The sequence below is a fragment of the Puntigrus tetrazona genome, chromosome 17 (genome assembly GCF_018831695.1).
Source record: "Puntigrus tetrazona isolate hp1 chromosome 17, ASM1883169v1, whole genome shotgun sequence".
NCBI lineage: Eukaryota > Metazoa > Chordata > Actinopteri > Cypriniformes > Cyprinidae > Puntigrus > Puntigrus tetrazona.
The window spans coordinates 20799181-20815400 of record NC_056715.1 but is presented as its reverse complement, the minus strand read 5'-3'; the positions used below and the strand labels follow the sequence as shown (position 1 = coordinate 20815400).

The 16220-nt window shown below is 36.4% G+C and overlaps 2 protein-coding genes across 4 annotated transcripts; both read left to right on the top strand.

Moving 5' to 3' along the window:
• The first annotated feature begins 1454 nt into the window (after positions 1 to 1454).
• si:ch211-202f3.4 (calpain-2 catalytic subunit) lies at positions 1455 to 12244 on the top strand. 3 transcript variants are annotated; one of them, XM_043263073.1, is made up of 15 exons: positions 1455 to 1620; positions 3756 to 4008; positions 4119 to 4191; positions 4326 to 4444; positions 4551 to 4684; positions 4761 to 4935; positions 5624 to 5698; positions 7349 to 7434; positions 7592 to 7666; positions 7772 to 7932; positions 8143 to 8309; positions 8726 to 8737; positions 8839 to 9047; positions 10191 to 10237; positions 11327 to 12244. In XM_043263073.1, the coding sequence occupies exons 2-14, from the start codon at positions 3778 to 3780 to the stop codon at positions 10213 to 10215; spliced, it is 1542 nt and encodes a 513-aa protein (XP_043119008.1). In that variant the 5' UTR covers positions 1455 to 1620; positions 3756 to 3777; the 3' UTR covers positions 10216 to 10237; positions 11327 to 12244. The 3 variants fall into 3 exon arrangements, with proteins under 3 accessions (XP_043119008.1, XP_043119007.1, XP_043119009.1); XM_043263072.1 differs by having other exon boundaries at positions 10191 to 12244; XM_043263074.1 differs by lacking the exons at positions 10191 to 10237; positions 11327 to 12244 and having other exon boundaries at positions 8726 to 8759; positions 8839 to 9033.
• A 1183-nt stretch (positions 12245 to 13427) lies between these two features.
• Positions 13428 to 15348, top strand: vcpkmt (valosin containing protein lysine (K) methyltransferase). Its single transcript, XM_043263075.1, has 5 exons — positions 13428 to 13719; positions 13894 to 14007; positions 14455 to 14527; positions 14671 to 14790; positions 14968 to 15348. The coding sequence occupies exons 1-5, from the start codon at positions 13463 to 13465 to the stop codon at positions 15073 to 15075; spliced, it is 672 nt and encodes a 223-aa protein (XP_043119010.1). The 5' UTR covers positions 13428 to 13462; the 3' UTR covers positions 15076 to 15348.
• The last annotated feature ends 872 nt before the right edge of the window (positions 15349 to 16220 follow it).

The window sequence follows — 16220 nt, the reverse complement described above, 5'->3', positions numbered from 1 at the left end:
TCTAATGAGTTTTGGCCTGCCTTACTGGAGAAAGCTTATGCAAAGTAGGTGCCAGCCGATGCTGTGTAATAAAGACAAAATTAATTTATTTATTGTTTCAACACTGTTTGCTGTCTGGGGTTGTTCCCGTATATATGACAGCTTAAAGTGTCTACTTTTAAATGAACAAATTTAAATAAAAAATGAATATTATCTGACTATGTGATCCATATGAAAGTGAGGTGCCTAGGCTGGTTGGCTGGTTTTAACTGGTCTACCAGCCTGGACTTAGCTGGTTTAAGATGGTCAGCAGGCTGGGTTTTGGCCACATTACCAGCCTGCCAGGCTGGTTTTAGCTGGGAGAAATTATCTGCAAGAGTGATTTATTATTGATGGCCTATTATTGGGATGGAGATATTTTTCTGACATGCTTTAAGTTGCACGGACTCAACTGAGCAAGCACGGGCATCGCTGAGATTTCCTGCTAGTTCCTGGGGACATGTTTTGAAGTTAAGAGCAAATCTATTGATTGGTCAAAGACTGGTATATTTAGAGATTTGTATCATATATTTATAAGTGTCAAGACGTGTTTTATCAATGACTGCACCCCCTATTTTTTGAAAATGCCTTTTGCTCAGCCATTCATGTTCTTAAGTGATCACATAGTACAGGAGCATGAGTACAGTACAGTGCACTGTCATGAAATCAGCATTTTATTTCTCAAGGACTACAGAGAACAAGCTAATGCTGTGGAATATGATAGCACTGGCACTAATAGCCTTAAGGTCCCTTTACTCTGGTTCCTTTTTTTATTTTTCTATTTTTCTATTTTTTCTATTTCATACATTTGATCACAAAAAGGACACAGAAATAATATTTTCGGTACCTGAGCTTCAGTCCTCTTCTAAAAGCATCATTTTGGAATTTGGGCATGTGCCCAGGAGCACCGTGCCAAGGGGCCCACAATGCAGGGCTGTATAACGATTTTCAAACAGAATTCCTTCGCTGGTTGCATGGTAATCTTCTTTTATCAACTACCAGTTCCCACGTCCTGCAATAACCCAGCATACGGACATGTTACTTTTTAGATAAAGATTATGAATTAACTACACATAATTGTAGTTTTAGGGAATAGTTTTAGTTATTGGCATCAGCACAATATGACAACAGCCATTTCAACGGCAATGTTGTTTTCAGTTTCAGAATATATGATATATATGAACTAATAATGGAAACAATACTGAAGACTTAGATGACTATTTTGACAATTAGAAACATTATTTTGCTTTATCTTTTTGGTTTTTAAAGACATTTTAGATATTTTGCATTTAAAGAAATTGTGCCATATCATGACAGTAGTTGGCACTGATTTATGGCTGGAACCTTACATGACTTGGGTCTGGCTGTCTGTGACCAATAAGCAGGATGGGGGGAGGGACTACCACTGGAAACATAGTGAAGACCTCAGCACTGGTTGTTTTTCAGCTGCTACCGCAGCAACTGTAATTGTGTCAATTGCTTATCAGACTTGCTCTATTTTAAGAAACAACTCAAGTAACTCAATCTGCAAACAGGCCAAGTGGATTTGCAGTTGCACTCTGTTTTTTGAACTCGGTGGAGACGGGAGCAGGTCAAAAAGCGGTAAGTTTGCTTTGATTCTGACTGATTTTAGACACAAGAGTCTCAGCACCAGCCTCACCCTGCACTTGTCTGATTCTAGCACTGAACTGGAATGCTGCACGCTAGCAACAGTAGTGCTTGTATTTGATCCATTGGAAATCATATTTTAAGGACAGGGCCAATATGCTAATACTACAGAATGCAATACCATCACTCGCTTTAACCAAGTTTGTTTAAGTCTGTTGGCCTTTTTGCCTTTTACATCTTATTTTTTATTATTTATTATTATTATTATTATTTCACACACTTCATTGAACAAATCTATTGACTGTGAGTGGATAGACGTTTCTGGATCTTTCTTTTCAAGCCTTCACTTGTTCTTGCTCTCTCCATGTGGGCTTAGGTTCAGTCATTTTACAGATTAGTTATTTGATAAAGTAGACTTTTTTGTTCTTCAGCAGGACAGTGTTTTTGATGATATATGCACCATCTGAGTAAAGATAAATAGGTAATTTTGCTTCCCAAAACTTTGACTCCCACTTTTTTCCCATCACCTTGATCTCGGCTATCATAACTTAAGAACCAGACATTTTGGCAATAAGAGTCGGGTGGAATAACTGAAAAGAGATTTGTCATTCCAGGCACAGAATTTATGCAAATGCTACATCTGTCTGATTTGTTTGTTCAGTTTTAGGTGCATGTCCCAACAGATTCAGGGAAATTTCTTGGTGGTGAACAAACGAAAACTTTCATTTGATGTTTTAGACATTAAATTCCCAATAAGTGCAAACCTTGTCGGAGAAAGCTATTTCAGCCCACGTCCACTGTTGCCCACATGATTTTATAGTAATATTGTAGTATTGCAAGCACTGTAATATGCTATTTCTACTGTTAACACTGTGCGAATGGCATCTGTAACTATTTGCACTTAATGCAAATAAGATATAATTAGTTGTTATTTATATTTGATACAAACAGTAGCTACTACTGCTTATATTATTTCTGAAAATACGTTGATGGAGGGTTTTGAAGTAGTTTGTTGGGACTTCAAATAATTAAATTCTGATGAACTACTGTGTACTACAAGATATCCCTGTGTTTTTGTCAGTATATTCTGCTAAAGGATATATTATTATTCTATTAGGTCTGGATATTGACATATTTCACAGGCTGTAGTTCAGGTCAGCTTAAACAGAGACAAACACAAGGCACTTTTGTTTCCATCTCTCACAGTAAGAGACTGGAAATCAAAGCTGCTTTGTGTTTGTCTGTGGGTCAGCTTTTGTGCACATTGTGTAGACTAAAATTTGCAAAGTCATTCAGTGGCTGTATAAAACGTGCTAAAACTTTACATATACAGTGGCGATCCGTACCATAATTTCTAAGTTACTTTACTAACTCTAATTAATTATGATTGTATAGAGTACATGATTTTATCTATTGCCCTTGAGGTCTATTTTCTTGCATAGTTTATTTATTTTTTTAATCCTAAATCTGATTAGCTTGAAAGAAAATGGTGGTTGGGGGTTGGCCTTTCCCTCATTTTTAAATGCATGAAAAAGTGGGATGAAAAAGGTGGAATAAGGGAATCAAGAACTTCTGTGAGACATTGGATATACATTTTTTTTACACAGATAAGCCTTTGGCTACGTGTGGTTTAGATGTGTGGATCCACCTTGAAAAATATAACTAAATTTAACTGATGTTTGAGTTGCATGTTTTCACTGAGCATTAAAGGCATATGATAAGCTAACATTGTAAAAGTTGTGGGTTGAGTAGCCTACATCTTATCATTTCATATACTGTACAGTATAGTACAGGGGAGTCAAACTCAGTTTCTGGAGGGCCGCAGCCCTGGAGAGTTAAATTCCAACCCTTCTCCAACTTGCATATAGTGTAGTTTTCAAATAACTCTTAATGGTTGGCTGGTTGTGTTTAATTAGGGTTGCATCTATCCTCCAGGAACTGAGTTTGACACCCCTGGTATAGTGGGAACAGTTCTAAATTGTCATTATAGTTCTATTTGTTTTGATTTGTAAATGAACATAAAGTTTTGTATCACCAGCGCATCACTGCTAATCTGTCATTGACAGCCTCCTGCGCTCATGTTGATACACAAGCATAATGCTAAAAATGTGTTTGTGTTTGCCATTCAGGCAAAACGATTCTGGGTGAAAAATGCCTCCCCCCGATGGATACCACCACAACTCAAATGAAGATGATGTGAATTCTCCTAACAGTCCTTTGAACTTCCTGGATCAGAACTACCAGGAGCTGCACCAGAACTGCCTCACTGAAAACACACTTTACAATGATGAGTTGTTCCCTCCAGACAACAGCTCTATTGGCTTGTTTGATGACCTGCCACCTCAGGTTGACATGTCTCAAGTTGTGTGGAAGCGGCCAGCTGTATGCATTCATTACAGAATTCTTTGTGTATAAATATAGTGGCTACATGCCCATGTTTTGATACTGAAGGAATTGCACTCTTATTCTCTTATACTCTTTTCTCTTATTAGGAGTTGGTGTCAGACCCTAATTTAATCGTAGATGGCGTGTCCAGGTTTGACTATGCACAGGGAAGTGTATTAGGTAAGTTTGAGTGTATTCTGGTGTCATAATGTAGATGTCAACTAGCGTGGACCACTTTTTGTCTTCAACCCAGGTATCAACTCATGTCTGTTCTTAATTTAACTGAATTAATTTAATTGAATTTAATTATTTAGGAAACTGTTGGTTTTTGGCTGCTATTGGGGCACTAACTTTTGAGAAGGATATCATAAAACAAGTCATGCCAGCTGAACAGTCATTCACCAAGGATTATGCTGGGATTTTTCATTTTAGGGTGACTATAACAGCTCATCGATATTTCAACGTTGATTAATTTTCTCACATTATAATTTCTTAAGCACAATAAAAGTAATGTTTTCTATGTCTGTAATTTATCACAGTTTTGGCGATTTGGTAAATGGGTTGATGTTGTTATTGATGACCACCTTCCAACTATTGATGATGAACTACTTTTTGTGTGTTCGAAAACATCTAATGAGTTTTGGCCTGCCTTACTGGAGAAGGCTTATGCAAAGTAGGTGCCATCATTTTGAAAAAAAAAGTGTCCTTTTCATTATCTGACTGTGAGCTCAAATATTTATTCTTTACAGGGTGTGTGGATCCTACGCTGACTTGCATGCTGGTTTCATATCTGAGGCCCTGATGGACTTCACTGGCGGGACTCATATGTATTATACGCTGAATACGGCTCCTGCTGATTTGTGGAAAATCATGGAATGTGCATTCAAGTCAAAAACACTTATTGGCTGTGGCTCTAATTCAGCGGTAAGAAAGACCTCACCGAATCCTGGATAAAAAGCTCCGTATAGTTTTTAGGTTTTTCCAATGACTGAATAGTTTAGATCGAATATAAATGTTCCTTATGATTTTGTTAAAGGTCAGCTCAAATTTGATGACTACCCAGTCAACGATTTGATCTCACAGTGATGTCATCATGAGCTCTCATGAAACTCGTGATGAGGTCACAATGTGGTGACACTGTGAGCTAAAAGTGTAACCTCACAATGCCCTCAGTGGGTACAATCCACTCCACTTTTAGACACGCACTCGCAAACTTCCCTAAGAACTTCCCAGAAATTTCTGGTGCCATTTTGAAGTGCAATGCAGCCAGTGTGTGCTCATACTAATGTGAGGTCAAAGTGCACTTACTGCACTTTAGGTACCCAGCATGCATTGCAGCAGGAAGCTTTTAATTCAGCATTATTGTGATTCGTATACTGATTCTTGATGTTTATTTTTGTGTTTAAACTGCGGAATAGTTGTGCCTTACGCTTTTAAAATATTACTTTTGTGGCCGTACTGTATAATCACAGAGCCATCGTAATTGGAAATTTTAGATCATTAGCTCCTCACAAAGACTGCATATACTGAACTTCTTAGAATAGATTTTTCTTTTGTTAATTTGCACTTTTATTAAATGTTTACATTTGTTGTTTTTTGTATGTAACATTAGACAACACCTGAAGAAAACGAGTTACTTCATGGCATAGTTGCGGAGCATGCTTACACGGTGACAGGGGTTTTTGAGGTAAGACCACACAAGCATCTGACATTTTCGGTTATTCTTAAATTATTACTTGTGGTAATAAGAAATTGAGATTCAGAAACATTTTTTACCTTTTTTACTTCAGGGCAAGCAGTATAAGCATAAATCAGAAAGGTGGATAGGTTGAGTCCTGGCCTTTCTTCGTAGCCGCTTAGCCTGAGACTGCTATTTGAAGTCTCCACAAAGTTGTAGAGGCTTTTGTACACAGTATATTTCCAATTCTAGTTTGTCTGAGACAGCAGCTTCCCGAGAGTGTGGGTTGCTTTTGGAGGGCCTTAAGATCTCATTTACAGTACAAACTTCTTTGCACCCTTCATTTTGTCCCAGCCATCACATGTATCTCTGCTTGAGAAGGGTGAATGTGGATGAGATACCTGCTTTTTCAAGGACAACGCAGTCAGGATGCGACATGCTCAGTGTAATGAGGAAGAGAGTCAGAGTGGATTTCAGTTACACAAAGTTGTGTACAACCTCAAATTAGTAAGAGTTTAAGATAATAGAGGATTTACACTTCTTTAGGCTGATGGCCGATGCTTTTGGCCCCAAACCTCTATATTGATATGGCAACATATCTCCAAAATGATATGCAGGACAGTGTGCCAAATATGTTTACTCTTTATTTATTTTTACCATCTGATTGTATGTTAGTGCGTACTCATGAAGTTGGAAATTTAATGGGCGATTGGAGCTAAAATGGTAATCATATGTGAAAACTTTTGTCATTTGTGATGTTATTTTCGGATTGCTAAAATCATGCGCTTTAAACTTTTCCCTAAAGTTAACTAAAATTAAAATAGAGTAACTAAAAATGCCTTTGCTGAAAAAAACGTGGCATTTTGTCACAGCCAACTGAGTGCATCAGATAAGAGAGACATACAAAAAGCGCAGAGCGGTGAGCCTTGAGGTCTGGAGTTGAAAATCACTGCTATGGAGGAGGTTCTACTCTTTACATTATGGTCGCCACATTAAAAAACTCCAGCCTTCTTGAAAGTTACGTCACGATCTTCAGCCATCACATTATCTCAAGTCCACGAGCCCTCAGAATCCACTCCAGAGCCCTCAAGAGTACACTCATAAACCCGCCCCAGTCTAGGAGTCCTTTGAGTTTACTCCAAAGCCCACTTCAGTCCAGCAGCTCTCAAGAGTCAACACCAGAGCTTGCTTCAGTCCGGTGGTCCTCAGAGTCCACTCATGGACCTGCTCCAGTAAGGGAACCCACAGAGTCCACTCTAGAGCCCACTCCAGTTCAGGAGCCCTCAGAGTCCACTCATGAACCCGCTCCAGTCTAGCAACCCTGAGTCCAGACCAAAAGCACACTCTAAGTCCAGGAGCCTACAAGTTACACTTATTTATACACCCACACACACACACACACATACACACAGGTCATATAATCAGAATATCATCAAAACGTTTATTTATTTCACTAATTTCATTCAAAATGTATATTATTATATTATATATTGCACTCAGACTGATACATTTCAAGTGTTTATTTCTTTTAATTTTGATGATTATAACTATTGAAACTAATAAAAATCCCAAATTCAGTATTTTAGAAAATTTGAATATTACTTAAGACCAATACAAAGAATTAATCCGTTTTAATTATCCATCAATTTAATATTACAGGTGATGAGTGAGGAAAATGCAGTCCAGCTGGTAAGATTGTTAAATCCATGGGGCGAAGAAGAGTGGCGAGGAGACTGGAGTGATGGGTAACGGCTAAAGTATTAGCTTTATTTAGTCAGACAAACTCAGCAGAAAATTGTGCATTGCTTGAATACACGATGACGTATCACCTCCCATGCTTAAAGTTCTTTTTTTGTATTTGCTGCACAATAGCACCCATGGTTTATTTATACGTTTTTACAGATCACCCGCATGGGACACTGTTTGCGAGGAAGTCCGCAAAATTTGCCATGAAGTTTTAAATAACGGGGAGTTCTGGTGAGCGTGACCACGTTATATACACCCACCCTCTCACATTTGAAGTGAGAAATGGCTAATTCATATACAAAGTCTCATTTAAGTAAAAACATAATTGAACTGCAGGATGTCAATGGAAGACTTTACCAACATTTTTGAAAACATCGACATCTGTTGTCTCTGTCCTGATTTTCTGGACGACTCTGCTGAATGTCACTGGACCTCAAAACGGCATTTTGGCAGATGGAATGCTATGATTACAGCGGGTGGTGACATAAATGAGACAGGTATTATAACTGTATGCATATGTATATATTTGCACACACAGCCCTATCAATCAGAAAGCAACCTCGGCTGGTGAGTGGACAGAAGACCACAAACCAGATTTATGACACCAGTACAATTAAATTGATAACCTTAAAGTATAAGACAAATATAACTTGGATTGAATGCATGGAAAATGAAAATAATGTACAAATGTTCTTTTAATCTTATAGAGACCTTCTGGATAAACCCTCAGTTTCGGGTGAAAATTGATGAGCTTAATGAGGAATGCGCTAGTGGCCAGCGTCCTGAAAATATACTGGTGTCCCTCATTCAGAACCACGAGAAGAGAAACAGAAATAGCCAAGAAAATTTTAATATTGGCTTCTATGTTTTTGAGGTCAGTATTTACATATAATAAATATGCCCAGTCATGTATAGTATTTATGTATGTCCGAATCTGATGCAGTTTAATGTTAAGTTTCTTTATGAATTGAAGGTGCTTTTATTTATATTTATAACACATTTATGCATTTAGTAGGTGCTTTTTATCCACTTACATTGAGAATTGGTCACGAAGTCAACAATATTAGTATAGTATAATGCGAGTTTATTAGAAAGCCAAACTAAGAAACAAGCTGAAGCAAAGGTGAATTGTAAAGAAAAAGAGGATTTTGTGGGTTACATTGTCATAGAAGTGTGCCTTCAGCTGCTTTTTGAACGTTGTGATGGTCTCAGCGTTTTCAGTGACATGTTTTATGCATCAACTGCAATACCTTCGATGATGTTATGCCTTTTTTCTCCTCTCTTTCACAGATACCATTCGAGGCGAGTGGAAACAAACCTAAATGTAACACTTTAACGGCCCTTTCAAGACAAGTTTGTATGTATTCATTCGTGACTAAAGACAGGTTTTATTATTTTTTTAGATGAGAAGTCAAAGCGGCAGGTTTTCGTCCGAGTTCTTCATTGATAGAGAACCTGTGGCACAGACTGATGAATTAATATGGTTTAGAGAGGTGATGAAATTCTTCAGGCTGGAGCCGGGAGAGTATTTGATCGTACCTTGCACAGAGAATCCGGGTGAAATGGCTTCCTTCATCCTGTCTGTTTATTCAAAGAATGAGACACACTTGGAGTAAGTCGTGACGCAGCAGAAAGAACTGGGTGTGCTTAAAGGAACGGTTCACCCAAAATTCACTCACCCCCAAACCATCCTGTGTGTATATAACTTTCTTCTTTCAGACAAACACAGTTGGGAGGTATTTTTAATATATTTTTTTATTTATCATGGCTCTTCCAAGCTTGATAATGTGGGTGGGTAGTGGCCATTATTTTGAAGCTCCGTAAATAGGATATATCACCCAGTTCTGCATCATAAAACTACAGGTGCATCTCAATAAATAAGAATGCTGTGGAAAAGTTAATTTATTTCAGTAATTCAACTCAAATTGTGAAACTTGTGTTTTAAATAAATTCAATACACACAGACTGAAGTAGTTTAAGTCTTTGATTCTTTTAATTCTGATGATTTTCATCGATTTCATTTGACAAAAACCCAAACCTCAACAAATTAAAATACTTCATAAGACCATATTTAGTGTTGGCCTTCTGGAAATTACGTTAAAAGTATGTTAATTTACTGTACATGTACTCATTGCTCGATAGGGGCTCCTTTTGTTTTATTTACTGCTTCATTTTGGTGTGGCATGGAGGTGATCGGTTTGTGGCACTGTTGAGACAGTATGGAAGTTTTTGACAGTGTCCTTCAACTTTTTTTTTGGTCTCTTGTGTCTCGTTTTCCTCTTGACAATACCACATGGGGTTTAGGTCTGGTGAGTTTGCTGACCAGCCAAGAACACCAACGCCATGGTCATTCCAAAAACTTAAACTACTTCAGTCTGTGTGCATTGAATTTATTTAATACACAGGTTTCACAATATGAGTTGAATTACTGAAATTACTTTTCCACAGCATTATAATTTATTAAGAAGCACCTGTAAACCTATATGCCTTCGGGGGATATCACATGTCCTCTCAAGCAGATTGATGCATTTTTAAAATTATAACCTAAATAACTGGCTTCTGGCAATGGCGGCATGCATATCTCCGAGTGCGCATCTTGGCTGACTTCTGACTCGACGTATGACATATGACATAAGCGGCGTTCGGCTTGGGGGGGAGTAACATATTTTGGGCGTACTATTCCTTTAAGGCATATATTGTTCAGAGTAACCTGAAATTACAGCTCTGTGATCTTAAGTTTTTCTCTTTCCGACAGAGATATTCAAGAAAATCCAGAGTAGAATGGAGACCTTCTTGATGAGGGTGAGGTGAACATTTTAGAGTCTGTAGATCTTTATTGCTAGGAATCACTAGGAATCAGTATGTTCTGCTTTAATTTTTTCTCAGTCAATAATATAGGGAAAAAAAGAGAAATGTACTGTTTTATTCAAGAGGTTTACCTTTATTTGCCAAATATTTTTTTTTGGTTTGTAAAGCAAACCTTTTGGGAGAGTAGTACAGTAGCCCAGTTGCTACTGTAGTTTTAATTATTTAAATAGTTTATATACTACTGTAAAAAAAAAAAAAGAATGAAAGTGTGTCATTATATCAGAAAGTGCATGTAATTCTTTTGTCAATTCCAAATAATTTATACTGCTGCAGGCATATATGCATGAAAAGCTTTGATGCATCAAAGCAAAAATAAAAAAGGTAGAATGTATTATAAGTATTGGTCACCTGTTTAGAGAAGCCATATGTCATGAGTTCAGAGGATCATATGTCTGTTTAGAAATCTGTCAGTGAAGCTTCTTAAGCTCAAAGCACATGGTGCTTATGAAGGTACAAATTAGACCTAGATTGCAGTATAAGTAATTTTGGATTAAAGTGTCTTTAAAATGAATAAATGTAAATACAAACTATGTAATTTATCAGTCGAGTGTCGGTTTTGTTGTGGTGTTTGTCCCAAGCCACTATTTGATGCCAACAAGCATCTATTGTATATTTGTCTTTCAGTGGAATGACACCTGTTATTTCTAATTTCTAATTTTAGTGCCAGAACTGATTGCAGATGATTAAAAATAAAAATTGCATTTAAGTGTAACTAAAAGCTTGCTAAAGCAAGGCTAACTTATAGATATTTGGCAATAAGCCTAAATGAATGTTGGCTGACTTAAACAGCTATTTGACACACTCCCTTTCAATATCTGGGGAATATATGCATCTATTTTTAACAGCTAACAACTAACTCTTACTTACTCTCAATATTTTGCTGACAGATCTTTTGACAGCATGTGTGGAACAACATTATTTCTTTCTTTTTCTTTTTTTTATAACTTCTCTTGTTCAATTTACTACAGTTTCTTCAAATAAACACTAGTTCAAATAAATAAATAACCTTTTATTGCTTTTCAGACCAAAATTTGTTATCCCTTGGAAACTTGTTATGATTTTTAAGGTAATACATTTTGACATTTGCATTACGTATAGCTCCATACATTTGCTTGCATAGTTTCTTGCTTGGTATATCATGCAGCACAGCACTTCACTTGAGTACAAGTTCAATAAAGCATTAAACCTTTAGTGTAATTTAATTTCTGAAACGCTATGAATAAACAAGCTGAAGTATTAAACGGGCACAGAGTAGTTCACGCAAGCATGAAACACCTTCATGGTAAAACACTTGTCACTTAAATGCAATAAGCATTTATTAAAAATAATATATATATAACTGATGAAAAAAGAAGAAACATAGTTCTAGGGACATTTGTTTATGGTTTTTCAATTATTATATGTTGATTTGTTATTTAAAAAATATATAATAATATATATATATATATATATATATATATATATATATATATATATATATATATATATATGTGTGTGTGTATATATATATATTGACACATTTTGACACATATATATCCATGTGTCACGTCTTTTGTTTTGATTGTCCCATGTGCTCTGTTTGCCCTACTTTTCGTTTCAGTTGATTGTCTTATTGTGTTCAGCTGTGTCTCATTAATGTAGTAATTTGCTTTGTGTATTTAAGTCCAGTTTGTTACATTTCAGTTTTTTTTTTGTCCGATCGTCGTCTTTAATATGTGTGGTTTTTGTTCTGCCTGCTTGCAGCTATATTGTTTATTTCATGTGTAGAAAATTAAGACTATTTATGTTATATTGTCATCTAGCGCTCCTTCTCTCTTAAACCACACCATGGCATTTTTACAATATTTTAGTTCACAGTGTACTATATGTTTCCTGCAACGCTGTGCTTGTGTTCTCTCTCTTCTTCTCAAATAAACTAGTATTACTATTATTTAAATCTGATTTACTTATGACATGCCTTATGACACTTATTTAGCACTCTAAAATACGCTAATAAAAAATAGTCTAGAAATCACAATATTTTTGATTCAGGAGATGATGCACGAGTGATAATTGAGAAGGCATTTAAAGAGCTGATGCCAAAGAAACGACTATCCCCTGAAAAAGCTTCACTCAGCACCCTGCTGCCCAGCACAGAGACTCAAATGCCTGCTTCAGTTTCATGCAAGGGCTTCAAGAAAGAGGGATGGGAACGGCTGACCAAGGGAAATATGTTCCCAAAATAGTCTCAGTACAGTGTCTATATAGCCTCCTGACAATGAAGGTGTTGTTGATATAGGATGTGACTAACGCCTTGCTAGACTCTCCTATATATCCTATAACCCTAAATGGAGTATCAGCAAGCAGCTGGCTTAACTTAAATGCAGATGTGATGTGAAAGGTAAACCAGTGTTCTTCCACCGCAGTGATGCTAATATTTATATTAGTGCGGATAATCAAAAAGCGTGGCCCTTTTCAGCGTAGAAAAGCCACCACAGTACAGTATTCAGTGAGCTTTCTGTATTTGTACTTTGAATTTCGAGATGTGCTGTAACTATCATCACAGTATGGAATAAACGCACACTAAAATTGAAATTGATGATAGCTACAAACCTGTATGAATGCATCTGCGCTGCCATCCAGTGGCATTATATAAAACTACAATACAACGAAGAACAGCAACAAAAAAATCTTTACTTCCTAATTCACATCAGTCACAAATATGTATTAACCGTATAACGTATATAACTTCTTATATTTTTATATTTGTCTGCAAAATGTTACACTTCACTAAACTTTAGTTTAATTTGGATTATTTGTGGTTTGGGGAGATTAAGTTTAAATGTAACGACAAACAATAAAAATTACTTTGATAAAGAGCGTACAAATAGCATAATTCCGACGAATTAAATTAGCTACTAGCGTATCGTGTTCTTTTGTTTGTTTGTTTGTTTTTGAAGCAAATAGCTTCCAAAAACCAACTAGGTTATTTTCATGGTGGATATTCGTATAAAAACAATCTATATTTTTTAGAATACCGAACAATACATAAATACTCATACAGAAATGAAAAACCAGAAGAGCTGTATATTTTAGTAGTGAATAAAAATAAAAAAATATCTCGAATCAGACGTCACGTAGACGCGTGACGTAGAATGTTCAGCGAGTCACGAAAAAAACATGGCGACTGACGAGGACTCGGAAGATTACTTCGTTAGAGAAATAGAGAAAAATGACGGGTCTGTTTTAAGAATGTATCAGTGCAGCAAAGGGGACGTGGGCTGTGTGGTGTGGGACGCTGCTATTGTCCTGTCAAAATACCTCGAAACGGAACAGTTTAGCGGTGTTCAGTCTGGTGTTAGTGCCTGGTCCTCTAAGAACATCGTCGAGCTGGGCGCAGGAACGGGACTCGTGGGTCTCGTGGCTGCAACCCTGGGGTGAGTTCTCTGTGCCAGATCAACTCCACTGTAGGTGAAAGCGACGAGATGTGTTATATGGCCATTTAAACAACTTGAGGAAATGCGTGTCCTGTAGGCTTTTGATTAATGCTTATAAAAATGCATTCACAAATGTGGTTCATTTAAAAGTATTTTAATAATGTGCACCTATAGGGCAAATGTCACGGTGACCGATCTAGAAGACCTGCAGCCTCTCCTTCAACTAAACATTAAGAAAAACCAGCACCTCATCCATACAGGCTCAATCACAGCCAAGGTACTGAAATGGTTTGTACTGCATTTTATCCTACACTGGAGTGGGTGTGTGCTTCCTTTCTTATAAAATAATTTATTATTATTATTTTAAGGCCTTCTTTCAAATACAGTGTGTCGTCACTACATTATAGCTACCATGATCACAGTTCACCCTAAAATGAAAATGAACCGTTTTATTTTCCTAACCTGTATGACTTGCTTTGTACAGTGAACCACACACACAACTTCATAAAAAATATATTTGAAAATGTTTCAGTACAATTGAAGTTATGGAACACATTAACTTCTAACTGTGACTTTTCCCTCAATAAACGTATCATTTGCTGCATATTAATAGCTGTTACGGTAGTTGTTAGGTTTAGGTATGAGGTCAGATTAAGAGATCTAAAATACGGTCATATAGATTAAGGCATTTAATATAAGTTTTATACATACTAATAAACATTTTCCTTTTAAAAGGGGAGGAAATGTCGAAGGATTTCTACCTCATCCTCATTATATTCTGATGGCTGATTGTATCTACTATGAGCAGGTACTGTAACAGTGGATATTATATAATAACACAACTTTCTCCAATCTAAAATCTCCAATCTGTGTTTCCCATACAGCAATAGTCAGGTCTGAATAATTAATAATACTAGGTTTAATAGCCTCAGTGTTTTATATGTTTTATAGTCTGTGGAGCCACTGGTGGAGACTCTGAAACTCTTGGCTGGACCAGAGACGCGTATCATCTGTTGCTATGAGCAACGCACTGTTGGTGTAAATCCTGAAATAGAAAAGAGATTCTTTGAGGTAAAAGCTTCAAACCGTAAAAAAAAAAAATATTTAAAATGTCATATTTAGTGTTTTTAGACCAGTCGGCCCTTTAGCTTACATGCATATTTAATTGTATAAGTTAAAAGCAGTTAAATGCATTGCCACGCTAAATGTGCTTTTATCTCACTCCTCATTAAATACTATGTTTCGTAGCTACTTCTGCAGGAATTCCAGTCGGAGGAGATCCCATCTGAGAAACAAGACCCCGAGTTCAACAGTCCTGACATTCACGTTCTCCACCTACAGCGAAGAGTCCACTGAATGGCTTTTATTTGTTTGAAATGTCGAAGATGGGTCGTGTGTGTTCGTGTTTCAATGGACTGTGGTGTTGTTGGTCAGATGCTGAATACACACCGTTTTAAGTGCTCACGTGGTATGGGAGGTCGGCCTTAATGCGAGCGCTTACCTGCGTTTGCAGACAAACAAGTTTAATTGAATCATTCTGTGCGTGTTAAACTGGCAAAAATAAATCCCGAATGTGTGTTTTTTTTTTACATGCCTATTTATCTGCAAATAAACACTTTCTAAAATGAACAATTTGTTGGTGCTAAATTATTTGAAAATGCTAGAAAAGTATCACTAAACTAAGACTGGTGTAGCGGCAGCTTCTTTTACAGGACGGTCAGTTTTGGCTATTTTCATCTGGAGTTCTTTAAGGTGTTATAGGGATGTCGATGTGGTTGCAGTGTACAGTGGGGGTGTTTATGGGACCATTTCAAAATGCAGATTTTAGAGTTACTAAAGAGCTACACCTGGATGCATACATACTTTGACTGTATTAGATTAGTTATTTCCTATTCATGTTTGTATTTAAACATTAAGAACGTTATAAATTACAGATGCAGATGTGACATAATTTATACTTTGAGTTTACTATAATGTAATTCAGTGATTCAAATTTGGGGCACTTGGAAATAATTCGATTTTTGAGTTAAATGTAAAATACAAACGACTTTAAAAATTTAAATAAAATTTATGGTCAATTATAGTCAATATCATGAACTTATCCAAATGCTAATAGTAATACTGAACAGATTCTGTAATGTTCGAACTGATTCTTTGTACCACCTGATCTTACAAGCATTAAAAAATTTGGTTTAAAATAATGCTTGCACTGAATTTAGTGATGGTATGTATTTTTATTATGTATATATTTTATTATGTATGATTATATATATATATATATATATATATATATATATATATATATATATATATATATATATATAACCTAACCCTAAATGCAGGTATAAACAACATGTACTGGTTTACCAACACTCTTATGTTCAAACTCAGGGCTATATTTGGTGGTAATTACTGTTACGCAGTTTTACAGGAGGTGGAAGGAGAAACGTTTTACACATACTGCTGCACTCTTTTCCAAAAAACTGGTTTTGGTTGGAATG

Coding starts and splice junctions, on each gene's coding strand:
- si:ch211-202f3.4 (XM_043263073.1), top strand. CDS start 3,778: ATGCCTCCCCCCGATGGATACCACCACAACTCAAATGAAGATGATGTG. Junction 4,192..4,325: donor TGCACAGGGAAGTGTATTAG/GTAAGTTTGAGT, acceptor TTAATTATTTAG/GAAACTGTTGGTTTTTGGCT. Junction 4,685..4,760: donor CTGGAGAAGGCTTATGCAAA/GTAGGTGCCATC, acceptor TATTCTTTACAG/GGTGTGTGGATCCTACGCTG.
- vcpkmt (XM_043263075.1), top strand. CDS start 13,463: ATGGCGACTGACGAGGACTCGGAAGATTACTTCGTTAGAGAAATAGAG. Junction 14,008..14,454: donor ACAGCCAAGGTACTGAAATG/GTTTGTACTGCA, acceptor TCCTTTTAAAAG/GGGAGGAAATGTCGAAGGAT. Junction 14,528..14,670: donor ATTGTATCTACTATGAGCAG/GTACTGTAACAG, acceptor TATGTTTTATAG/TCTGTGGAGCCACTGGTGGA.